At 37.3% G+C, this 25,128-nt stretch overlaps 3 protein-coding genes across 5 annotated transcripts; 2 read left to right on the top strand and 1 right to left on the bottom strand.

Annotated features, from left to right (window-relative positions):
* The first annotated feature begins 520 nt into the window (after nt 1-520).
* On the top strand, nt 521-9,725 carry LOC21400756 (E3 ubiquitin-protein ligase RNF14). The gene is made up of 7 exons (XM_010098653.2): nt 521-1,093; nt 5,364-5,438; nt 5,531-6,050; nt 6,737-7,122; nt 8,330-8,556; nt 8,668-8,821; nt 9,067-9,725. Exons 1-7 carry the CDS (start codon nt 560-562, stop codon nt 9,193-9,195), a joined length of 2,025 nt encoding a protein of 674 aa, XP_010096955.2. The 5' UTR covers nt 521-559; the 3' UTR covers nt 9,196-9,725.
* Nucleotides 9,726-12,207: 2,482 nt separating this feature from the next.
* Nucleotides 12,208-16,433, bottom strand: LOC21400755 (eukaryotic translation initiation factor 3 subunit C). Of its 2 annotated transcripts, none has more exons than XM_024165926.1 (4): nt 16,288-16,433; nt 16,010-16,086; nt 14,128-15,912; nt 12,208-13,379 (listed from the first exon to the last, which is right to left on the bottom strand). In XM_024165926.1, exons 2-4 carry the CDS (start codon nt 16,031-16,033, stop codon nt 12,408-12,410), a joined length of 2,781 nt encoding a protein of 926 aa, XP_024021694.1. In that variant the 5' UTR covers nt 16,034-16,086; nt 16,288-16,433; the 3' UTR covers nt 12,208-12,407. The 2 variants fall into 2 exon arrangements, with proteins under 2 accessions (XP_024021694.1, XP_010096954.1); XM_010098652.2 differs by having other exon boundaries at nt 16,010-16,053.
* Nucleotides 16,434-16,651: 218 nt separating this feature from the next.
* Nucleotides 16,652-19,149, top strand: LOC21400754. Of its 2 annotated transcripts, none has more exons than XM_024165951.1 (7): nt 16,652-16,799; nt 16,952-17,041; nt 17,273-17,427; nt 18,096-18,192; nt 18,441-18,560; nt 18,649-18,719; nt 18,797-19,149. In XM_024165951.1, the coding sequence occupies exons 1-7, from the start codon at nt 16,692-16,694 to the stop codon at nt 19,041-19,043; spliced, it is 888 nt and encodes a 295-aa protein (XP_024021719.1). In that variant the 5' UTR covers nt 16,652-16,691; the 3' UTR covers nt 19,044-19,149. The 2 variants fall into 2 exon arrangements, with proteins under 2 accessions (XP_024021719.1, XP_010096953.1); XM_010098651.2 differs by having other exon boundaries at nt 18,072-18,192.
* The last annotated feature ends 5,979 nt before the right edge of the window (nt 19,150-25,128 follow it).

The following is a 25,128-nucleotide window of genomic DNA, read 5'->3' as shown; positions in this document are numbered from 1 at the left end:
TTGTAACTCCCCAAACTTCTTATTTTAACAAATTGTTTTCTCAATTTGTAAAATAATTACAATGTGTCTCATCTTATTAATTTTTCTTTCATTTTTTTATTAAACTAAAGGAACCAAGATTAAAAATTGAGAAATTTGTGTTATCATTTGATCTGGAATTTTATAATTTTCATTAAACACGTTTCTTCGTCAACAATTTAAAATTAAAGCGGAATAGACATAGACATAACTTTTAAAAAATGTTAAAATCAAATAAAGTTCTTTACACAGACATAACCTCTTAAAAATGTTAAAATCAAACGAAACTTTTTAAAGTATCACTCTGTTCATAAATTTTAACCAAAAAATTTTGATCAAAAACTTCAAATTTTGTTAAAAAAAAAGAAAAATTTAATGGTTCAAACCTACAAGAATATTTTTTTCTTTTTATCAAGGAAAAGAAATTACTATTTCAAAAAAAAAAAAACTTTAAAAGAGAAACGCACACGAAAACACTATAAAATATAAATTTGCCACCGACTCCAAACGGCCGCTGTTCTCGCCGCGTCATTTTGCCGCCATGAGAAAGAGCAGAGGGGGAGGAGGAAAACAAGATCATCACTCCATCATAGCTGACGAAACATGGGCTCCGAAACCTCTTGATCAACACCACCTTCACAATCCCAATCACGAAGTGGGCCCACAGCCGCCGTCGACTTCCCATCTCGAACCCACCGCCACAACAACCCACGAACCGCCCATCTTCAATCTCCCTCCCGCGCGGCGCCGAAATCCCAGGTGGGCGTCGAGGAATCGCCGCGGCCGCGGTGCCAAACGTGGGTCTGTCGAGAAATCCGAGGTGGGTTCGTTGGATAGTGAAGTGGGGTCGTTGACTATTGATGAAGCAGTGGATGGGAAAGAGGAAAGTGGCGATTTGGCAATGGTGAATGATGAGGTTGGAGAAGTGAGAAAAGAGGATTGCGAGTCCAGTAATGATAAGGATGATGATGATGATGATATTATGGGGAGATTGGAGAAATTAAGGTTGGGGGTTGAAGAGCCTGAGTTGTCGGAGGAGCAGTTGAGGATTAATTCTCAGTCTCAGATGGATGAGGTAATTAGTTCAGCTAATTTGATTCCAATGTTGGGATTTTTGTTCTAATATTTTTAATTGGCGGTTTATTGTTAGAAATGATGTTTAATTTATTTTTATCATAGGATTTACTTTTAGATGTTTAAGGTTAATTATACGTTAGTTCCTTGGTGTTTTTATTTGCAATGAGTAGAGAATTGTTGAAATGATGATATGAGAGTTTGAAATATGACGACTAGTTTAGATGATTGATCCTCCTATTCTTGGTGAATGCACATAGGGGGCATTTGGCATGGAAATAAGGAAGAATCACATTACTAGAAACATTACTAGAAAAGTGATAGAGGGTAACATAATTTCCAGGAAATATGCATTATCATTTTTGGTTGGATACATGAATCGGGGGCGTTTGGCATACGGTGATAAGGAAAAATCACATTACTAGAAAAGTGATAGAGGGCAATATGATTTCCAGTAAATATACATTATCATGTTTAGTTGCATACATGAATCTTTTTTCGTATTTTGAGGAAAGTCATTTACTATGTAAGGTGTTTTATTCGCAATGAACGGAGGATTCGTGACGGAGAATTTGGAATGTGTTGCCTAGTTTTTAGATGGTTGTTTCTCTTGAAGAATTGAAATCATATGATGAAGATGCATGCCCGATTGCGCTTATGAAAGCCTAATGCGAGCCCAAATGTGACAGAAATCCATTCAACCAAAAAAGTTGCTGAAAATCAACAGCCTTTGCTGTATTCATAACGACCACTAGTTGGCTAATTGATTGAAAAAGAGCAAAAGATAGACTCATATTAACTAGCCTTAATTTCTGGTTTTTTATTGAGTGTATTAGTGTTTTTAGTGGCTGAATTAAGGATCTGACTTTCAGCCTTTTTATAACTGAAAATAGCATCTCGAGGGTTTGTTTCAATGCTATTTATTTGTGATTTTCGGATGCATAATAGAGCCTATGATTTAGAGTGATGAAATGAAAAAGCGAAATTTAGCCTGAAATTTTTATCTCTCTGGTGGATTCCATTGAGTGGTGATTTCTCTCTGTTTCTGTATCTTTAAGGTGTGGTGATTCTCTTTTCCTTAAGTGGTGAAACTTTCTTTAATCCTTTTTGAATTTTCCTTTTAAAAGATACTTTCTTGCCTTTATTCACTAAGATAACCCAAACACTTCCAACCAAATTGATACCGTACGGACGGGTATTAGGGATGGTTGGAAGTGTTTGGGTTATCTTAGTGAATAAAGGCAGGAAAGTATCTTTTAAAAGGGAAATTCAGAAAGGATTAAAGAAAGTTTCACCACTTAAAGGATAAGAGAATCACCACCTTAAGATACAGAAACAGAGAGAAATCACCACTCAATGGAATCCACCGGAGAGATAAGAATTTCAGGCTGAATTTGGCTTCAGTTTTTCATTTCGTCACTCTAAATCATAGGCTCTATTATGCATCCGAAAATCACAAATAAATAGCATTGGAATAAACCCTCCAGATGCTATATTTAGTGATAAAAAAGCTGAAAATCAGATCCTTAATTCATCCGCTAACACACATTAACTACACGCCATAATCAACCACTAACAAAAAATAAGACACTAATGGCTATAAAACACTCAGCCATTTACACACTATTAATACACTTTAATAAAAACCCAGAATTTAAGGCTAGTTAATATGAGTCTATCTTTTGCTCTTCTTCAAACAATTAGCCAACTAGTGGTCGTTATGAATACAGCAAAGGCTGTTGATTTTCACCAGTTTTTTTGGTTGAATTTATTTCTGTCACATTTGGGCTCGCATTGGGCTTCCACAAGTGCAATCGGGCATGCATCTTCATCATTCTCCCCTGGTGGGAAAAGAATTCGTCCTCGAATTCGAAGTACCTTCAAGTGATTTGCGTTGAGAATAATTTTCTTCTCACTTTGAAAAGTAATTTGCGAATACATTCTTTTGAACTCGTTTGTATGAAAATCTTCAGGCGAAACAAGTGTGTCAACATTTGTCTCTTTTAAACAACCATCTCCATACTCAAGAAAATAGGGAACATGAAATGAATGTTGAATCATCAAGGACACTTGATTATCTGCAGCAAAACATTCTTCAACAATCTTTTGGCTTGACTCGTGCTCATCAATTATGGCATTACTAGAATTGATTACTGGACAAAATTCAAGAATATCATCTTCATTTTCTCCATTACTTGTATCATAAATCGGACCAAAATAATAATTTTCACCTTCTTCTTCATTGTCGCTTTGGTCAAATATTGGATCAGAATCAAACCATTCTCTAGCTACTTCAACATCAAAATTTGGTGCCTCCAATACGAATCGTCAAACACTCAAGGTCAATAATGGAAAATTTGGCACAACAGGCCTTGCAACAGTGTAGTGACATGGTGAAATTGTAGGAGCGCTTTGGCTTTGATACCAAAATTGATACCATACGGACGGGTATTAGGGATGGTTGGAAGTGTTTGGGTTATCTTAGTGACTAAAGGCAGGAAATTATCTTTTAAAAGGAAAATTCAAAAAGGATTAAAGAAAGTTTCACCACTTAAGAATAAGAGAATCACCATCTTTAGATACAGAAACAGAGAGAAATCACCACTCAATGGAATCCACCAGAGAGATAAAAATTTCAGGCTGAATTTCACTTTGTCATTTCATCACTCTAAATCATAGGCTCTATTATGCATCCGAAAATCACAAATAAATAGCATTGGAACAAACCCTCCAGATGCTATATTCAGTTATAAAAAAGGCTGAAAGTCAGATCCTTAATTCATCCACTAACACAAATTAACTACAAGCCATAATCAACCACTAACAAAAAATAAGACACTAATGGCTATAAAACACTCAGCCATACCGAGTCTTTTGAAACGAACGAAGCAGATGAGGAAGCTGCCACTGAAGCATAAGCCAAGAAGCAGAAAAGGAATTCCTTTTCAAGGGTGACAGAATGGTTTGGATTTGAACCAGGGCTAGGGTGGGAAGAGATAAGTGGGCTGAAGAAAGGAAGAGAGCAAAGTAGCGGGTAAGAATCTTTAAATTCACACACTATTAAAAAACACTAATACACTCAATAAAAACCCAGAAATTAAGGCTAGTTAATATGAGTCTATCTTTTGCTCTTCTTCAATCAATTAGCCAACTAGTGGTCATTATGAATACATCAAAGGCTGTTGATTTTCAACAGTTTTTTTGATTGAATTTATTTCTGTCACATTTGGACTCGCATTGGGCTTCCACAAGTGCAATCGGGCATGCATCTTCATCATTCCAACCATCCTTAATACCCGTCCGTACTGTATCAATTTAAATTCTTATCTCTTTGGTGGATTCCATTGAGTGGTGAATTCTCTCTGTTTGTGTATCTTAAGGTGGTGATTCTCTTATTCTTAAGTGGTGAAACTTTCTTTGATCTTTTTTGAATTTTCCTTTTAAAAGATACTTTCTTGCCGTTATTCACTAAGATAACCCAAACACTTCCAACCATCCCTAATACCCGTTCGTACGGTATCATCATAGGTTATAGATTGATATAGCCAATGTGTTTGTTTTGTCTATGTTGATGAGTAAACCGGTTCTAGGTTCAAATAAAACGTCCTTATTTTGTTACAACCGGAAGAGATTTGTCAGGAGCCTTTTATCGAGCATTGTGATTTGAAGGAAAAGAAAAGACCAGGATTTTTGTTTTGTATGTTACGTAGGGATGTGAGATGGCTATGAGCATTGCCGACGACATAGTGTACCGTATTTTGGAGTTCAAATCACATTCGTCAGCGGCAATCAAACATGTGTGTCACGTGTTTACTAACAATGCAAGATGCCAGCATTGAATGGCTTGGCATCATTGCTATAGAGAAACAAATCATTCTCACTTTTTAAACAATTTTAGATGAAAGTAAAAGGGAAAGAAGAATCTTAAGTTGGTTGCTATGTTCAATATTAAGAAAAGAAATTGAAGATGCTGTGGCATTTTTACGAAATTGAAATGCCTTAAAGTAAACGCGCAGAGGAACAAGTTTCAAAAAGTGGGGCTTCCCCTTCCCTATATTATGGTAATGTAACGTATTAATACGTGAAAAGTTGTTGAGATACTTTAACATACCAGAATCCGGAGCGTACAGAATTTGAAGATTTGGAAGAAAATATTGAATGAGTATTGACTAGCTCTAGAAAAATAACTAGTTTAATGAGGTAGAAACACTGGAAAATTGAGAATTGTTGTCATGCCCCCACCTTATCTTATCTTTTAACGCTTTCTGCAGTTACTCGTCATGGAATCCATCTATGGAGATAATGTTTTCATCCTTGACAGAGAAGATGGCCTTCAATCTTTTCAGGTGTTGAAATAAGCTAGTAACTTTGAAGTTCCTTCTAACACCAGGAAAAAGTAAACAGGTGAATAGTCTAACAACATTATTCTGTGTCACAGGTTCATATCCACATTGAAGCTCCTAATGGAATCACTGTTACGACAAAGCTAAATTCATCTGGAGATGTCAAGACCATAGACAACAACAATAGGGATGACTTCTCATACTCATTTAAAGTTCAATATCTCCCACCAATTCTGCTGATATGTTTATTACCTAAATCGTACCCAAGCCACCTACCCCCTTATTTTACGTTATCTGTTCAGTGGTTGGATTCTATAAAAGTTGCCAATCTTTGCTCCATGCTTGGCACCATATGGAAGGAGCAACATGGGCAAGAGGTTATATACCAGTGGGTGGAATGGTTAAATAGCTCTGCTCTTTCATATCTTGGGTTTGATAGTGAAATAATTCTCGGTCCTTATGGTATAAGACGTGTAGAAGACATGCGTGCAGTTTCAGGGAGTGTTTCACCAGATACGGATGTTCCATTTATTAGAAGCTTCAATGATGAGAGACTCCTTGAGAACTTCCGACAAAATTTGCAGGAATGTTGCATTTGTTTTGAGGATTATCCAGGTATTCTATACTCTCTTTGTTTCAGCTTTTTTGTTGAATTTGGTATCCTCGGAGTCACAACTCCATAAGTTTTGTCTAAATTACTCTCAATGATCCTTGACTCAAAGGAACTGTCAATCGTCAACACTAAATCTCTTTTGTGAAATGTATCACACTGATTGTACTTTCTATAGTGAAGCCTAACAAATGTTCTTTTTACACTTTTATCTTAAACCAAAAAAAAAAAAAAAAAAAAATTCTAAGTTACCCTTGGATCTTCTTTCAATTTCCGCTTAATTTATGCACAAAGTCAGTTGACCTTTTAACTGTTCAACCACTAAAATAACTCATAAATAGCTGCAATTTTGAATTTTAGTTTCCTTTTTGTTAGTTTGTGATATTTTTTTCCCCTAAATTTATGCTTATATGGGATTTTGGTCTTTCTACACTATCATTAGTGGTCTGAGTAGTCAGGGGTTTTCGTATTGTTAAATCTTATCAAGGGTATTTACTTTTATTTATTTTTTAAATAAATATAATGAGTGTGTGTTTCACGAAAACCGTTGATTTCCGGCACATCCGATTTCTCTACGAGCCAATTCTCATTTTTTACATAGGATGACTTCAAGGACTTACAGTCAAGAGAAACCTGTTCACACATGGACCTAGTTTGGTTCTTTTTATCTGTTTGTTAATTATGTTTTTAGGGACCGACTTTGTCAGGCTACCATGCCACCATTTCTTCTGCTGGAAATGCATGAAGGCTTACTCTGACATGCACATCAGTGAAGGCACAGTGAGCAAGCTACAATGTCCTGAAGCAAAATGTGGTGTTATGGTCCCACCTAGTTTGTTAAAACGATTGCTCAGTCAAGAAGAGTACGAGTGGTGGGAGTCTCTAATGTTACAGAAAACACTCGAGTCTATGTCTGATGTTGCTTATTGCCCACGATGTGAAACACCTTGCATAGAGGATGAAGACCAGCATGCTCAATGCTCAAAGTGTTTCTTTAGCTTTTGCACGCTTTGCAGGGAGAAACGCCATTTAGGTGTCCAATGTATGACCCCAGAATTAAAGCTTCAAATCCTAGAGGTAATTTTTTTTTTAATTCCTCGGTCAGCTATTTTTTAGAGATCTTCTTACTCCCATGTTATCTTTTGTTTTTAACCAAATAAAACTGCCTTGTTAATAGACTAGTTTAGGCTACTTGCGATGCACGTATGGAGTTGTAATTAAAATTTTAATAACGTAGAATACCAAAAATAAAAAAATAAAATATAGAAAAAAAGTTTACTAAGAAATTTAAAAAGAGTATATAAATAATAGTCTAAGTGAAAAGCTTATATGAATAAATTGATGAAACATTCTAAATTATTTGATAATAAAATAAAAAAATAAGCACAAGCAAGGAGATTATTCTGATGAGAAAGTTTAGATTTAGGTTCAATAAATCTAAGAGAGAGAATGATAGTAAAAGAGAAACAAAAAAGGAAAAATTAGGAGAATATTAGTGTAAATGACTACGGTAGACAAATGGTGCCAAAAAGATAGGGGGGAAAAAAAAGAAAGCGGAAAGAAAGAAAGTTAATGAGTTAAAAAGTGACAGAAGAAAGCTAAAATAGGAAGAAACAAAATAAAAAATAAAGAATGGAGTTAGAAAGAAAATGAAAAAGATTTAAAAAAATGTAAAAAAGCATTTGTAAAATACAATGGTAAACAAATAGAGTTAAAAAAAATGAATAAAAAAAAGATAAAACACAAACGGTGGAGTTAAAAATAAATAAGGATTTAAGCGGTTTTACACAAACTATAGTAGATAAATGGAGCAAAGGAAAAGAGAGGGAAAAAAAAGTAATGCAAGAGAAAGAAAGCAAAAAAATGGTTAAAAAATTAGCATGAGGAAAGAAAAGAAACGAAAGAAAGGAGAAAGGTAATAATAATAAAAAAAAAAAAAAACCAAAAACTGTGCGTTTTGACTACCAAAACTGCACAGTGAGATTCTTTTGTACTCTTTTATATATAGTATAAATTAGATTTTGCTAAATAATAGCTGTCTCTTGGAGTTTATTTTAATAGTTTAACCGTTAGTATTTGGTAAGCTATAACATTAGAAGAGCCTTTTTGTAGCATGTCAGCTGAGATGCAAGTTCATCGTGGTCTGGGTTTTTGTTTAAGTTGTATAAAACTACAAATCCATGTAATTACTCTTGCAAAGTTTTAATCTAATTAATATTTATTCTTGCTTTTTATAGTTCACTGCATCCTTCATCTATTTGGCCGGAATACTTGTAATTTGCAGGATCGACAGAAATCATCTCAATTAAGGGATGAACAAAAGCGTAGAGAACTTGAAATGATTAATGAACTTCTTAGTGTCAAAGAAATACTTCGGGATGCTAAGAATTGCCCATCTTGCAAAATGGCTATCTCACGAACTGAAGGCTGCAACAAGATGGCCTGTAGCAACTGCGGTCAATACTTCTGCTATCGATGTGGCAAAGCAATTGATGGTTATGACCATTTCAGGTTTGTTTCTCAATTCTCAGAATCCATCTTTTTGTTTGGTTGATTTCTTTTCGAACATGCAAATATTTGCCAACTCTATGCAAAACTAATACTTCTTTTTATCAATTGAAGGGATGGGGCGTGCGATTTGTACCCTCCACAAATGATTCAGGAGTGGGAGGAGCGCATGAATGCGCGCCAGGTTTTAGGTCAGGTTCAAGCTCAACTATTTGTTGGACAGGGTCAAGGTCAACTTTGCCCTAATTGTCGCCAATTTAATGCGAAGGTGAGCAAAGACTAGGTCTGACATGTCTTAGATATCGACAGTTTCTTTCCAGTAGTTACTTGTGAAAAAATATTTTCTTTCTAAATTCAAAATGATAATGAGACGTTCTGATCCATTGGTTGATCGCATTGTCATTCTTCGCTACAATTTGTTAGATTTTTTAGTTGTTTCAACTTGCCTTGCAGAATTTATTCTTGCCATTTTCTTAATGAACACTGTTATCTATATTTTTAATACCTTCACAGGTTGGCAATAATAATCATCTCTTCTGCTGGGCATGCCAAGTCCACTATTGTTACTTGTGCAAGAAGATTGTAAGGCGCAGCTCACGACATTATGGACCCAAGGGTTGCAAACAACACACGGTCGGATAGTTTTACACAATAAGGCATATTCCGTTTGAAGGAGCAAAGCCAAACATTTCATAATAACTACAGCCAGAGGCGTACGATGATGGATTAAAGACCAAATGCAAGTGAAGCTCGGGAAATAATTTCGAATAGGTTTGAGCTTGCCCCAATCTAGGATCATGGCGGTTGAGGTCAATCTATGGCATCTACATTGGTTGGTCACTCGTTCATTGTGCAAAGCTCCAGGCAGATAATGGCCCCAATGTCTCATACCTGTTCGTAATCTTCAGCCACTGTTTATCCAGCAATGTATTCATTCCTGGCGTGGTTAAGTTCTTTGGTTGCGTTGTCGGCATTTTCGAAAACATGAGCGTGAAATTTTTGTTTGGTTCAAGTTGGATAATGGCTCCATATGGGAAGTGACATTTGACAGGCAATACATGTTTAGCACCCTTCGGTTTCTGGAGCTTAGCTGAGTGGTGTTAGCTATCAAAAAAATAAAAAAGACGACTGAAAAAAAATTGGATTTGGTTTGTATCATTTTAGAGAAATTAAAAGGGGAAATAAGTACATTTTCTTTCTTTGCGTTGATGTATTTTGGTTAACTTTAATGCCAAGTTCTTTTATTTATTTTTTTAATTGCTTTTTTATTGCCATTTTGGTGTGTGTGAAATACAATTATTAGGAGTTTATGGGAACCGAGCATTTATCTAGTTGCCACTGCCAGAGACTGATCTAATGTATGAGCAGTAAATGAAGTGCAGAAAATAAATATAAGAAGAACATAATAATGAAAGCTACAGCTACTCTCATTGTAGTGCGTGGATTTTTACTATGTCTATACATTGAGAGAATATTGCAAGAAGTGCTTGAAAATTATGATAAGGATTTAGGTTACTTGATTGAGCGTGAATTCCAGAGAATGATGATGGAAAAAGTCTGCCCTTCCCTATTTATAGGGAAATTCCTATTGGGTAGTTGGTCATTTTATTTCGGCTGGGATTTTTTTTTTTTGTTTAATATACAAATTTGAAGATAATTTCTTATCTCGTGTGGACTTGAGTCGATCTTGGTCGTCGAGGTGTTTTTTTTTTTTTTTTTTTTTTGGGTGATTGCGGTGCATTCTAATTGATTATTGACAGAAACTCCTCAGGAGGTTGATTATGATTTTGAGCAAAACAATATGAAATATGGTGGTACGAACTAACTTCAAAGAACATGTATGTACGGATCAGTATGTACTCTTTTTTTTTGCTAATCAAAGAAAGGAATCATTCATGCTCTTCAGTCCCTTTCCGTGAAAAGAGTTTAAATTAATCTCCCATTAATCATCCAACCAGTTTTCACTCTCATTTATCTTACAAGACGGATCTGTATGTACTTATAGTTAGTGGTGAATGATTTAAACTCTACATCTTATAATATAATTAAATGTGTATTTATATCAACATGGTATAATCAAATGTGTATTCAAATCAACATCCTCCGTTGAGCAAGCAATGACATAATGATATTACAACAACTCCACTATTTCCAAATTTTTTGCTTAATTTATTTTTGTTCTGAGATGTGCTTTTATTAGTTGCACGGGTTTTACTTTATGGGAGATTTTCTAGTACGCCGGTGTATCGGTAGATTAAGTTTTTCTAACTGTTAGATCTGTATACTTTTTAACTTTTACATGATTTTATATAGATCTAACATTTAGAAAATCTAACCTACCGGTATGTTGGCGTACCAGAGAAAGTCCATTCATTATAATTTTTAAAAGAAGAGCTAAGGATTACCAATTATGTGTGTTTTTTGCTTGTCGAGGACAATACTTTCAACATATAGGGAGCGTTTGGTATGCAGTAATTAATATGAATCAAATACCTGAAAAAGTGATGGTGGGTAATATGATTTTCTGGAAACCTACATTATCATATTTGCTTATGCGTAAGAATCTTTTGTTAGATTTTCAAAAATGTTATTTTACGGTGTTTGATTGTGCATAGTAATATAATGTAATTTTTCTTATAAAATTAATTTTAAATTATATTAAACTAATTAAATTTTATTTAATTGAGTGATTTTAACTTTCACACCTTAGATTTAAAAAACATTTTAAAGAATAAATATTAGAAGTTTTAATAAATTTGGTACTATATTTTAAAAATTATGAAAAAAATAAACATCTAACGCCTCTTCCTCTTTCTTCAGGAGAAGTTTATTAAAAAAAAAAAAAACAAAAACAAAAAACACATCTCTCTCTCTTGATTTGGGAGGGGCTGGGTTTAGCGGATCTGCAACAATGGGGATGAAGACGAGGCAATCGCTATTGTAGTCGTAGATGAGGATGGGCAGCGATTCAGGGCTCTGGTTGGTGATTCGTGGCCTTTCGACGAGGATAAGTGCAGATGAGCGTATTTAACAGTGGGGTTGCTGGAGTGGAGATAGGCGACACTACAAGGCTCCGGTCGTGATGGGATGCGACGACAATGGCACCAACGACGACCTTGTCCTGTGATGGCGGGTCTGTAGCGTTGGTGGTGGGGAAGGGGAGGAGTTGCTGGTCTGTTGGTGTTTCATTGATTTGATAATGTTGTTTTTTAATTATTTTCCATGGTATTGAGATTTTTAGGAAAGTAAAATAACCAGTGCGTTTGATATTACCCCAAAGTGAGATAAAATGATACCCATAGGATTCACTTTCTCATAAATGAAAAAAAAAAAATACAATTCTTATACTAAACATAGAAATCTATAGGATTCTCATTCTCATCCTTAAATTACTGCATATCACACGGCCCTATAGAAGTTACAAGCCTTATAACAATAATGTAAGAGGATCTTTTTTTAAAAAAAAAAAAAATGAGATGACAATTGTCTTGGTTTTATATATAATTTATTTATTTAATATATTTTCAGATTATAGCCAGTTTTGCATGGGTGTCGATATCAACAGTCAGACAAAGAAAATTACGAAAGCAGAGAAAACTGGATGAAAATCTTTCAACAAAAATTAGAGGAAAAAACAAAAAACAAAAAGAGGCATAAAATCAACATCACCTGTTCCTTAAAATTCCAAACTTGCGGTCAAACCCAGAAAAACTATAAATTCAAATATTAAATTAACGGTGGTTCTCTAAATTAAACGATTATATTTAAGAACAACCGAAGATCAAACAACTAATTAAAATGCCTGAATTTTGAAGTTCTCTTCTCTTCCAGTAGTCTAACTACTATATGTCCCGTTAAGCTCGAACACCCCTGTTCAGACTGACCATGCGACTCGAAGAATCCATCTGCAATCCCCTCGCACCCAAACCTGTTCTTCCAGACCCATCTTGATATCGGGTGCTCCGGCCTGCTCCTCGAAACTGCCCAGATCTGTCCCTCGAATACCCGCCACCCAGAGCCTGCCCGTATGCCCATGCTCTCCCTCCACCACTGTACCCTGTACGTCCAGTGCCACCACCTTGCCTCCCTTGAGTATAGGACGAATTCTCTTGCCATCTACCGCCTGCAGCAGCAGTAGCATAGTCCTGACCGTCTCTACGCCTTGAAGACAGATCCATTCCGCCACCGCCAAACCTTGCCTCTGTTGCCCTCTCATTATTCTCTACCAGGATCGACAACTTATCTGTCAACTGGAATGCTAAAGCCTGTAGCCTAGTGTACTCAACATCATGGAATACAATGCAGTTAGCTGGCTGGTCCCAACTCGCATAGAGCTCCTCGTCTATCATCATCTTGCAAACAATGCTGCGTGCCTGTGCATCTGAGAGGTCGAACATTTTGGAGAGCTGATCCAGGCCCAGGGACTGGTAGGCTGAGGCATAAGTAAAAAGGTAGGTTCTCAGAGCCTCTTCTTTGAGCTTAGCCTTGAGCATGTCAAAAATGTCATCACGATTCCTCAGGAGCTTCCAGACATCGAGAGACGTGATTACATCAAAGGCCTTTTGGAAGTCACCTTTGGTGAGGGCCCTAGTGGCAGCCATTACGTGGTCTCTAACATTTTCAGGGGGGCCTGTGACGGTATGCTTCTCACTCACCTCAAGCAGTCTCCGGAAATTCTTGCTTATGACTTTGCGCCTTGCATCATGTACATTGGCTGCCATAGTAGGCACTTCCAGCAGCATGGCACAAATCAAATGGACTGCCTCCAAGAGCTCAAGATTAATATGCATATGGTAAGGCATCTGCCGTCTCCTTTCCAACCTTTCCTGAATGAGGAAAAAGGGAAAATCCCATTATTTATGATCAAGAAAAAAATTGCTTACTTGGGGCATAACATTATAAATTTATAATATACTAAAATAAGGGTTTGCACAAAGATGTAATCCTCTATTTTTAGACCCCGTTAAGTCTTTATGCTACCAAGACCACACTAATTCTTTCAGCCTTCAAAATCCAACTTCTTAGTTTCATGAGAATAATTGATGATTCTGTTATATTTGCTTCGCTTATCTCCGTAACTCCATTAATGCAAACTTTACACCCCATTAAGTCTTAATGCTACAATGCATTTATTTAAGCTTTTCAGAACCTTTGTCTACTGTCTCTACATTGGTCCATCATGTCAATTATGCTAAATTGCTCTAAAAGCCTAACTCCATAATTTCACAAGGATAAGTGAAGATTTAATATGGGGAGGGGGGACATTTGCATTCCAAACAGTTAAATTACTTAACTTCATCAGAATCATTAGTCATTACCACTACACACACACACACACACAATATATTATATATATTCATAGATGTATATATAGCTCAAATTATTAACTCAAGAGAATAATGCATTATAATGCTTGTGCATAAACAACCCTTTATCCCTTTGCACATAAATATTGGAATGCAACCCTGAAGAGAATAGGGAAACGTTTGGATTTTGCCTTCCATTATAAAATGACACCCAGGCTCAATCAAAACTTATCTACCTAGTAAAAACAAAAAACACAAACGAAAGTACCTGTTCTGGAGTCTTCTCATGATATCTACTTTGTGAAACACCTTGTGCAAGCAACTCCTTTACCCTTCCACCCGAATATAGCTCTGAAAGGCAGCTGTGCCCTTCAGCAATAAGTCCAACCCGAAATGCACATAGACCAAGTTGTGCCATAACCCTGTTAAAAAGGATTTGTGTTGAGATGTCCATGTGCTGAACATGATCTTGCAAGTGACTCATTAGCAGCAAATCACGGGAAGTGGAAAACTCATCCAGGAGAGCATGGTGGTAAATATCACAAAGCATTGCACGAGCCTTAGTCCGCTCATCTCCATGTTTATATATAAAAGACACCAACATATCCATCAACGTTCTGCTATTCTCTGGAAAGCTGGGTTTCCGAGGAACAATCTCAGGAGTAACAATAAATGCAGATGGACCCCTACTTTCTTCAACCTTAGGCCCCTCATTTGAGTCTTCACCATCATCACCTTCTCCAGCATGCTCAGCCAATATCCTCATGGCATCATAAACCTCTTGTGGCTTATAATAGATAAGTTCTACCCGCCTTAAGGCTACCTTAGCAGCAGCTTTAAAATTCTTGACACGCTCTAAATATTCTTGTACATCTTGAGCAAGAACCAAAAACATTGGCTCGTCTCTAAGTCTTTCAACATACTCCCGAGTATGTGGATCAATGCATTGCAAGCTCTTGAAAAACTCCGTATCTATCCTTTCCAAGAAGGCACCAAGATTTCCCCAGACATGGATTGTTCCATTGTAGTCTGCTCCTTTCTGGGATTCATTCTCATCAGGCTCAATCGTGTCATCCACCACTATGTTAGAATGCTGCACCAGAATGTCAAGTATGACGAGCATATTCTGCACACACTTCTTCCACACATTAATAGGCATGTACCCACTAAGACCTGGATTGACATCAAATTGAGCAGAAACAACACTAAAAAGAATCTCGAGCTTCTGCGCAGGGGTCTTGGCAACCTTTGTCAGGAAAGTAAGCTGCTCAACCTGCTCAAACCTTCCAGTTCCCTTACGTCCACGAGCAGCCACAACCTCCTTGAATTTCTTATTCACAATATCCCATGTGATTTCTCTAGGATCCTTCATAAACTGTTTATCCATGAGCTTATCTTTCTTACTCATCTTCCTCTCCCACCCGACTTCAGGTTCCCTTTCATCATCTTCATAATCGTCATCCTCAGAACCCAACTCGGCAATCTTGGTAATATCCTCCTCAATCTCAGAGTCAGTTTCTTCCTCGTCGTCAATATCCTCATCCACATCCTTTTCCTCCTCACTCTCGGGATTCTCCCTAAATTTATTAATTGCGTCCTCGTACTGCTTATTGTTCTTCTTCAATTTCTGTTTCATGGAATTCAATGCCTTGGCATTGCTACTGCTCATCTTCTTCTTCGCATCCTTATTCGCCAAAGCCTGACTCAAGAAGTCCTCCAACATAACAAGAGCCTTGATGTAAAGGCCCGGGACCTTGTCAGACTCGGTGATACGCATCACTTTCTCAAGCTGCTTATTAATCTTGTCAAAGCTCTCCTGCAGGCTAACCCAGTCATTGATCTTCATGGCATTCTTCATCTGGTCGACAGTGGCCGACAACTCCTCAAAACGCTTGTCTTTGGCCGATCTAACGACACGTTTTTGGTCATCAGAGGCGTCGCTATCGCTATCATTCTCCCTAAGATATCTGTTAACGGTCGGTTCGGAGGTGGGCTCACCATCAACACTCCCCAAATCATTATCACTCTCCTCTGACTCGGAATCACTTCCGGGCTGGATTTGAACACGAAAAAAGGGGAAAAAATCATAACTTTACCGTAAACAATAAATCAAATAAACAAAATCCGAATTTCATCGAAATAAAAGGAACCTGAGTCCAGAAACGCGACGCCATCTTTGCTTGTAAAAGAAAACCTGAACGAATTATGGAGAAAAAAGTGCGAGAATCTGCAATTAAACACAAAAATACACAAAAATAGATATCGCCATAAGAGATAAAGTGACGATTTAAGCTAATTATGAATCATTAAGAAAAATTACAATTAGAAAGCTAGGGTAATGTCTGATTAAGTGCAAAAACTTCAACGAATCTAGAGAGAGAGAGAGAGAGAGAGAGAGAGAGAGTAACTCGGCGGAGGAAAATCCTACCGGAGATCGGGAGAAGTGAGATTCGGGAGTCGCAGAAGCCGCGGGAGTTCTATAGGCTCCGCCTGGAGTGATAAGAGACCATATAAGAGGCGGAACTAGTGGCGGTTTAGCTACTAGGTTTTTCTCTTGCTTTCTGATTTTATTACTTTTTGTTTTGGTTTTTCTTTTCCTATTGGGTAATCTCTTTTGTTTTTTTTATTGATGCCTTGGGTGAGGGAAGGTGCACTGTTATGGAGCTAGTTAATCCAATTAACAAAGGCCACGTAAGTTTTAGCTTAAATTAAAAAAAAAAACTTTTTAAAAAAATTGCAAGTTTATTTTAATACCTCGCGCTCAAATAATGTAATAAATAGGGAGTGAGAAATGAGAATGCGGCGAGGATTACTTTGGCTGGAAGGAGAAGAATGGAGTCGTCGGCGACAGATTCCGATGCTCCCGATCTGGTTTGTCAGCTTGACAACGTCCAGGGCATGGTCGACGCTCTCACCGCCGCCCGATGGAAGCGCCAACAGGTAGGCATTTCTTCACTTTCCCCAATTTTCTGTTTGGTTCTCGAGAAAAAAGAATCCAAACACTTTCTCGAGAATCAAACGGAATATCTTACGCCGCTGCTTTGCTGGAAAATTTAGGCCCTTCCTTAAATGATCTAAATGTAAACGATTAGGATGCGGTCATCGAAATATCGGAGCACGGAATGGTCGTGATTGTGGAGGAGACGAGTTGTCTTCAGGCCAAGGTTTATCTGCAGCGCGAGGTATTTATTTGATCTTCAGCTTTATTGATTGAAATTTCTTGATTGGCACGAAAGAAAACGCAGTTTCGGACCTGAGAAAACTGGAGTTTTTGCTATTTTCTTGTGAATTAGACGGTGAATCATGCTGTTTTGAAAGTTCTCTTATCAAAGAAAAAGGAAGGGGAAAAAAAAAAAAGAGCTATTAGGGAAGTTGAAAATTGTTTTGTTGTCTAAAATTCCCGTTTGCTGTAGCTTTTCATTCGTTATGAGTACGGCGCACAAGGAAGGCCTCGGTTGGGAGTGAGCTTGGGACTATTTGTTGATTGCTTGAACACATTTTCAGCTCCTGGACATTCCAACACAATCGAAATTCAATATCCTGGGCCTGATATGCAGCTACTTCTCAAGTATGTCTAAGGCAATTTCATAATGAATTGTGTGTATGTGTTTATAGTTGCCTCAAGTTAATTACAAGAAATGATGATACTGATAATTATTATATAATAAAGTGCTATATGCTCTTTGGATGCTTCAGAACAAAAATTCAATCTGGGGTTTATCTGGGTTTTACAGTCTTTTCAGATAGTGTTCTTGCCAACTTTATGAAAAATAATCACCATCAGCTTTATAATTGGCAACTCTAAGGATATTATTATCTAGAGTGTCAGTGCATATTTTGGTGGTTTTTATCCAAACAAAAAGAAAGGCGTGGAAATAATGCTAAATAAATCGTTAGACTTTCTTCTTCCTGCTAAATTAAAAATCCTTGAAGAAAATTCAGTTTATATTGTGCATTGTAGAAAGTCAAAGCAAGAAAGTTGTCAGAATTTTTTATTCATTCATGCATTTTCTCGGTCAAGTGTAACAATCTGAAATTGCAAATGGATCTTTTTTATTCTGCAAATGGTTGGGATAAACTAGATCCATTAGAGGTGCTTAGAAACATAACATGCAATTCATAAAGTAACTTGCTCATCAACTTAATATCTGTGTTTTTTGCTGATAGTTTTGAATTCTAGTGTTTTCACTGTTCTCATGTATGATTTGTTAGGTCTGTTGATTCACTAGACGCTAGCATTTATGCAGAGATCAGGACAAGGATCCCTGATACTATATCATGGGATTACAATTTTGAACCTGCAGGGAGCACCCCACTCACTTTTACTGTCAAGGTAAGTCCTCCATTTCCTGTTATGAAGGCCACGATAACATAAGATACTTTTTATCCACTTTGTCTTAATACCATGGATTAAATAGAAACAAATTTATGTTAGCTTGTTGCTAATTTTAATTTGATATCATTTGTACCTATTCCGGCCACCCATTTCAAAACTAATTACTAATAATCTGAAAGTTATTCAAATGGTTGACAATCTTCTAGTACAGCCAATATTGAGAATCACGGTGTTTATAACCACAGACTGCAGCATTGAAGGAAGCAATTGATGATCTTGAATGGCCAGGGGCAAGCATCCAGATCACTGTACAACCAAATCCGCCTAGCGTCACCTTTAGAGGCGATGGCCATGGAGATTTGCAGGTAGACTTGATTCTTCCACTTTCTTGCGAGCAAGCGCTTGAAAAAAGAAGCAGGGATGTTTTAGTCTAAACTTCATGTAAATTTGCAGATAGACTTCATGTATTATGCGAATGCTGATCTTCTGCTTGCATTTCATTGTGACCGTCAAGTGTCTTACAGGTGTCTCATAATTAACTTTCGCAATCACGTCCAATTTGGCAATCTATTTTGTCGTGTTCTTAATCTGATTTGGATAGGTACAAATACAAGTTCCTTCGAGCAACAACTTCAAACATACCCGGCAGTGTCATTAGAGATAATCGGGGAAGCAAGTTGACTATTGGTAGAGGTGGATTACTTAAAGTTCAGCACCTAGTTTCTGTTGCAAGAACATCTACTTCACATACGCACATCGACTCTACAGGTTATCAACATCCCAGTCGAATTGCTTACATCGAATTCTTTGTGAAACCAGAGGAAGATGAAGATACTGCAGATGATTAGTAGCATCTTTTTGTAAGAAACTACTGATCAAGCTTATGATAACCATGAAAAGAATGAACTCTTTGTCATAACTTAGGTCCTTTTTTTTTATTTTTTTTTTATTTTTAAGTTCATCTCCTTTTCGGTTTCTCTTTCATTTTGCTTGTATTATTCGCTAGGTATGAAAATGGAAGCAATTTTAGTAGTCCACAAAGATAATTTGATTATTGAAGCAAAAAAGATTGCCACCCTAGAAGAAAAGTTGCAAACAAAATTCAGTATGTCAAAAGATGCAAAACGGACAAAAGTAAGCCCTCAGAATAAGGTTAGAATTCAAAGAATAGATGGAGAAAAAGAGTTGGACATCACAATTTCAAAGCAAAATAACCCGAGTCAGAAAATAAATATAGGCTTGATCATTCTAGAGTATCATTTACACAACACCATGTAGAATATTAGGAGAGGATATTACACCACTGTGTAATCTCCCACAACTATTCCCTTGTATATTTGTCCTTAATCAAGCAAGAAACAGAAAACTTGAGCACTACAAAAAATTGCTCAAGTGACATAAATTCATGCTTGCGGGTAGCTAAATGCACAAAAATGCTCAAGGAACAAAGCTTGTCTAGCTAACAACATTGGTGGAAGAAAGAGATGGATTGTTTTTGGTCTGTGATTCCGCAATATCCAGTGAACAGGTGACATGGAAGCATATGGGAGCCAGACAGAAAGTTAACCCTTCCAATCATCAAGACAGAAGCTAAGAGGTCAAAATCTACTGGTAATTAAAGCATCATCAAGATAGAAGCTGAGAACTCAAATCTACCCTTTTTTTTTTTAATTAAAGTCATGGAAGAGGCTTTTAGTGAGTAATGGTAATCAAAGCACCCTTAAAAGCCCTCTTTCTAGCATCAAATTGCTAATGGTAAAAGTCCACCTACGGAGGAACCAAATCTAATGATTAAGATCTGATTGAGAAAGATCAGATGACTACAAACATATATAATGCAAATTGAAATAAAAGAAAAATATAAAGATTTTATAGTGGTTTGGATCAATATAGCCTACATCATTATTAAATTTATAGGATTATACTCTTAAATTTATTTTTACACGGTCTCTCAACATAGAATGTAAACAAGAGAAAGTAAAGTCTTATAGAAGAACTGGAGTTCGAATTCGTGTAAGATTATATCGCTCCTGACACTCATAACCTCCATACTTGATTCGACTCACGTCATTTTCGGATCCACAACTAGTGTTCTCCTAATTTTGAGATCGTGGGTCTCATATCTTTTTACTTGAGAACATGCATCACGGCAGTCAGGTGAGTATTTTTTTTTGAATAATTCGGAGATAGTGATTGAGATTCGTTCTGCTGCTACACTAAAGTGTTATGAAGAAAGTTTAAGTATTAGAAGTACGATCATGCAGTTGCAATCAGGATGGAGGAGGAAATCCTCAAGCACCAAGGTGGGACAAGACATGAGGGAAATGGCCTTGCTAGTATAGGAGTGACGTGGACATGCTAGCACGTCGAGGAGGGACAAGCCTTGCTAGCATCTAAGGAGGGGCATAATATTGCTTGTATGTTGAGGAGGGATATGAACTTGATCTTATACTTTAAGAGGGACACCGCCTTGCTCACATGTCAAGGAAGGCATGACCTTATTAACATGTCGTGGAGGATATGGCCTTGCTCTTATGTCTGTGTACCCCCCCCTAATTTGGAGGCTTTCTTTGAATGTTAAGGATATAAGGTTTCTTTTCATTAAGAATTTGCAATGAACTTAATCTTTTAAAAGTTAATTTCAATTTTAACCTTTAAAGAAGACTAATTGTCTTATTTTTTCCCTAAAATTTTTAAGTGACACACTAATGGCACCCAAACTTAAGTGACGCTAATGGTATCTTTGTGATAAAAACGTTAAAAAAATTCAAGGAATGATGGACATGAGATGCATGTGACGTTAAATGATAGTAATTTCGTAAAATTAATGTTGGTAATGAATTTTGAGCCAGATTTATGTTATCCTGCTAGTGTTTTTCAACATTTCGATGGGGAAAGAAAGAGTTTAGCTCAACCATGCAATTTGGGGATATAGGGATTTTGCCTCTAGATCGTTTTAATTAGGCAAATAACATTAACGACAACGTCCTGATTCAAGCACTTAAGTTTGGGTGCCATTAGTGGTTGGGGGATTCTGGTCTAAAGATTATAGTCATGTGCTCAAATCCATGTTTGGTGTCGTATTGAACTGAGATCACAACTTGAGTCACGGATCATTTTTTGGGTCCTGATTCAAAATCAGGCCCTCCCTTAATTCAGCCCAAAACTCAAATCTTTGCACAGTAACAACACTGTGCTCTCTGGAGTAATTCCTAATGACCAACCCCTAACCCAACTCCACATTCTTGCGCAGAGAGCCAGCCTTCGGTCGCGTATTGGTAGAGAATCTCTGCGCCTTATCCTGTTTCTCCTTCTTTCAAATTTTTCACTCCTCTCTTCCCTCATTTCCTCCGGTCTTCGGTCGTGTCTTGGCAGAGATTCTCTGCTTCCTCGGTCTCTCCCAGTTTTCACTCCTCTCTTCTGTGTTTCTTAGGGCAATATTCCGGTAAACAACCCAGTTGCTCTTCTCGTCTCTGAGTTGATGAGAAGTGCTTCGAGTAAAGCGCTGATCGTGAACAAGCGTCAGAGGCTTCACATTCGGTACCACTTTCATCGATTATATGAAAGTAAGACCGCTTCACGACTTTGCCGGAGAGGAACACGACGCTCATCGGAGAAGTACAAAAAACCTTCATCCGCATTTGGTATACTCAAGGCAGTGACTTTAATCTCTTCCTCAGAGTCGAATGCTTTATCGGTACGTGTTCCTCACATTATTCAAATTTTTTTCATCGTAATATCATCAGATCATGTTATTTTGCGGTTGATTTGCATGTTTGGTTTCTGGCAATGAAATTGGGGATTGGGATTTTTGTCAATGACTGTTTGGGTTCTATGGTTGCTGTTAGTAGAATTTATGACCTTTTGTGGAAATGAGATTTATAGAATATAGACCACGGTTCTACTGGGTTTCAAAATTTTCTTTGTCTACTGAATTGGACTTTGATGTAGGAAAAATTGCCTTAAAGTTCATTTTTGTTCTTTCTTTTGTTTGTTCATTTATAGCCATGTCCTGTGACGAGTACATCTGGATACAGTCTTTTTCCTTGATTTCCTTCATTTGGGTACAAACTTAGCTGACGAAGTTGCTAACACTAGTTTGGTAACTGCTGAAGTTGAATCGGTAGAGGCTGTTAGGATATGTTGTTACTTGGCTGTTTTGCAAACTAAAATTGTTTTGTAAGTAAAAGTCCAGAAATTAGCAACTAGACCCCTTCTAGCCTACGCCCATGTGATTGTATCTTTTTGATTCTGTGATTGCTACTGCTCAAATCCTTCTACCCTATGCCCTGTACAACTTCTGTATTATTGTAAATTTCCATTTGGAAGAATAAATTTGAAAGAATCAAACAAGAGAAATAATCATTTTTACATGTTTGCTATGTTGTGTATCAATTTGGCTTTGTTGGTTATTGGTTTGTTGTTTGTCTTCGTTTTTACATAATGCTATGTCGTGTATCAATTTGGCTTTCTTGGTAATTAGTTTGTTGTTTGTCTTAGTGGACATTTTGTTATCGTTTGTGTTCGAGCTATAAACTGTCACAATACCTATTGTAATACATAGATTTGATTAATTATATTGAATACTAGTATGGAGTTTTTTCTCTCATTTTTCCTTAGGTAGCTTTTGGACTTTTGAGTCTCACCTTCCTTCCAGATTAGGTCCGCCGTAAAATAGTATATTCTTCCATTCTGTTGCCTCCCTAGATTTTCTACCAAATGATTCAAATTGCAAGTGCATGGTTGATACTAAATAGTAGGATCTTTCATGTGCTTTCTAGAGGTCCTGCCATTGCTGTTTATGTTCTGCTATGTTCCCCTTTTGAATTTCAATTGCTTTGTATCTTCTATTTGTTGTATCTTGGAGTGGTAAAAAAAAAAAAAAAAAAAAGTGTAGGCTGTAAGAAAGGACCAATCACAATTTGGACTTATACATGAAGGAAAAACTTACAATGGTTTATGATGGTAACAACTAAAACAAACAAAAAAAATGGCAGAATGCTTTCTTTAGCCTGTGGATTAGTGGGAGAGAGATTCACAGGAGAAGCTGTATGAAAGACACATTCACATCCATCAACAACAGAGATTAAAAAAAACCGCACTTTCTCTTACCCACTCATCTTTTTGCCAGCTTAGAAAGAAGCTTCGGTGGTATGGTTTTTGTTTTGTAAGTTGAGGATTGGGTAGAAAAAGCCAAAAATGACTTCTAGTGATTTCAATAAATGTTGTAATTGATTGTTTTTCAGCCACTTGGCACTTGGGAAGTTTGCTAAAATAACTATAGTACAAACACAAAGACGACTGATAATTATTTTCTTGTTTAGAGTCAATAATCAAGATAAATGTTAGTTGGAACTAGCATCGATCAGAATACTGTATATTTTCATTCATTTTCTTCTCTTGCATATTTCTCTTGTTTTTACCATATAGTTATCCCTATTTGGGTTGACTTCTGTTTTACTCATCAACATGAGAAAACGTGTGATGCTCTCTGCCGTTGTGCCTATGCCATTTTGTTTGTTAGCGTAGATAGACTGTAAGGTTAAAGTTCCAAAACACACACATAAACTAGAGAAATAAGATTTATTTCTTTTGGTTGTCATATGCGTTTGTAGATGTCTAGGAAAAACGCGGATGAGAGGCTGTTGTATTGGAGCGCCAATGCGGAGGGGTTCCTATTTGAGCGTCTCTACAAGTACCATTGTGCTAACCACGGGAAGCAACTGGAATCTCGTGACTACAACCAATGGGCTATCCAGATGGCCACTTTTTTTTATGGCTATGTACCAGCCGGTGAGCGCCTTAAGGAGAAACGCCGCCGACTTAGTAAGGTCTACGCAGCGTTCAAAATGTTGCAAGACCATACTGGAGTTGGGTGGGATTCTATCAACAACACTTTCACATGCTCGGAGGATCTGCGGAAAGATCTTCCCTCATTCAAAAATATGATTAATTACATTATATGTAATAAGTGTGAGAAACTCACAATTTTGTTTAAAATTTTGCTAGAGAAACCGTGAAGTAAACACAATTTTCAGTAACAGTTGGAAGCTGAACGACATGCACTTGGCTGACATTTTTCCCAGTCGAGTTGTTGCTAGTGCAAGAGCATACATCCCCACCATGGAACAAGAGCATGTGGATAGTGTGCCCCCGAATGAATTTCGGGCTGGGAATGAGGAACCATAAACGAGCAAAGTTCTCCGTACCAAAATAGTGATGATGATGACGCTCGCGTTGACTTTGGTCGCCGCGTGGAACGTCAAGGAAGGGAAAATGCGACCAACGTTGCCTTGTCTTCACGTATGATTCGGAAGAGGTCGACAAGGGCATGCAAATCCAATGACAATACATGAGAAGGGCTACTTGAAGCGGTGAGGGACATGCGCAAGAATTTACGGGAAGATATTCGAACAAGTAAAGAGAGCCTTCCGAGTAACAACACTGTCAATGGAAGAAGTGAAGCGAGTATGATAATATCGTCGCTGGTGGAAATGGGATTTGATCCGCGTACACATGTCCATACGTATGATAAAATAGCTAAGGAGGCCTCGTGGCATCCAATTTGGCAAGATCTTGATGATTCGACGAGGAGAGCATTCATACAAGACTTTGTTCAAGTGCCCCAAACCCCGTTTGTTCCTAATCCTTATAGCCAGCCACCTCCAAACTTCTCGCAAGTAGCTAATCCTTATAGCCAACAACATACCCCCTTTGGACAACCCCCAAACTCCTTCCATCAGCCCCCAAACCCTTACAACCAGCAACCACCTCCGAACTCCTTCAATCAGCCACCAAACCCCTATAGTCGTCCACCGACTCCTTAAAATGGATTTTCACTTGCTTATTTCTCCACATGATGTAGTATGAGATGGTCTATTTTCTCCTTATAGTTGACCACGGATTAGTGATTTTGTTAGTCTTCATGTGTTG

Source organism: Morus notabilis, unplaced genomic scaffold, assembly GCF_000414095.1.
Source record: "Morus notabilis unplaced genomic scaffold, ASM41409v2 Scaffold332, whole genome shotgun sequence".
NCBI classification, from domain to species: Eukaryota; Viridiplantae; Streptophyta; class Magnoliopsida; order Rosales; family Moraceae; genus Morus; species Morus notabilis.
This window is presented reverse-complemented; position numbering and strand designations above follow the sequence as displayed.

What these genes read in the sequence shown, in the direction of transcription:
- LOC21400756 (XM_010098653.2), top strand. Translation starts at nt 560, where the DNA reads ATGAGAAAGAGCAGAGGGGGAGGAGGAAAACAAGATCATCACTCCATC. An exon ending in ATGGCCTTCAATCTTTTCAG is followed by an intron (nt 5,439 to 5,530) that starts GTGTTGAAATAA and finishes TCTGTGTCACAG; the next exon opens with GTTCATATCCACATTGAAGC. An exon ending in TTGTTTTGAGGATTATCCAG is followed by an intron (nt 6,051 to 6,736) that starts GTATTCTATACT and finishes TTATGTTTTTAG; the next exon opens with GGACCGACTTTGTCAGGCTA.
- LOC21400755 (XM_024165926.1), bottom strand. Translation starts at nt 16,033, where the DNA reads ATGGCGTCGCGTTTCTGGACTCAG. An exon ending in CGTCGCGTTTCTGGACTCAG is followed by an intron (nt 15,913 to 16,009) that starts GTTCCTTTTATT and finishes GTTCAAATCCAG; the next exon opens with CCCGGAAGTGATTCCGAGTC. An exon ending in ATGAGAAGACTCCAGAACAG is followed by an intron (nt 13,380 to 14,127) that starts GTACTTTCGTTT and finishes TTCCTCATTCAG; the next exon opens with GAAAGGTTGGAAAGGAGACG.
- LOC21400754 (XM_010098651.2), top strand. Translation starts at nt 16,692, where the DNA reads ATGGAGTCGTCGGCGACAGATTCCGATGCTCCCGATCTGGTTTGTCAG. An exon ending in CCCGATGGAAGCGCCAACAG is followed by an intron (nt 16,800 to 16,951) that starts GTAGGCATTTCT and finishes GTAAACGATTAG; the next exon opens with GATGCGGTCATCGAAATATC. An exon ending in GACCGTCAAGTGTCTTACAG is followed by an intron (nt 18,720 to 18,796) that starts GTGTCTCATAAT and finishes TGATTTGGATAG; the next exon opens with GTACAAATACAAGTTCCTTC.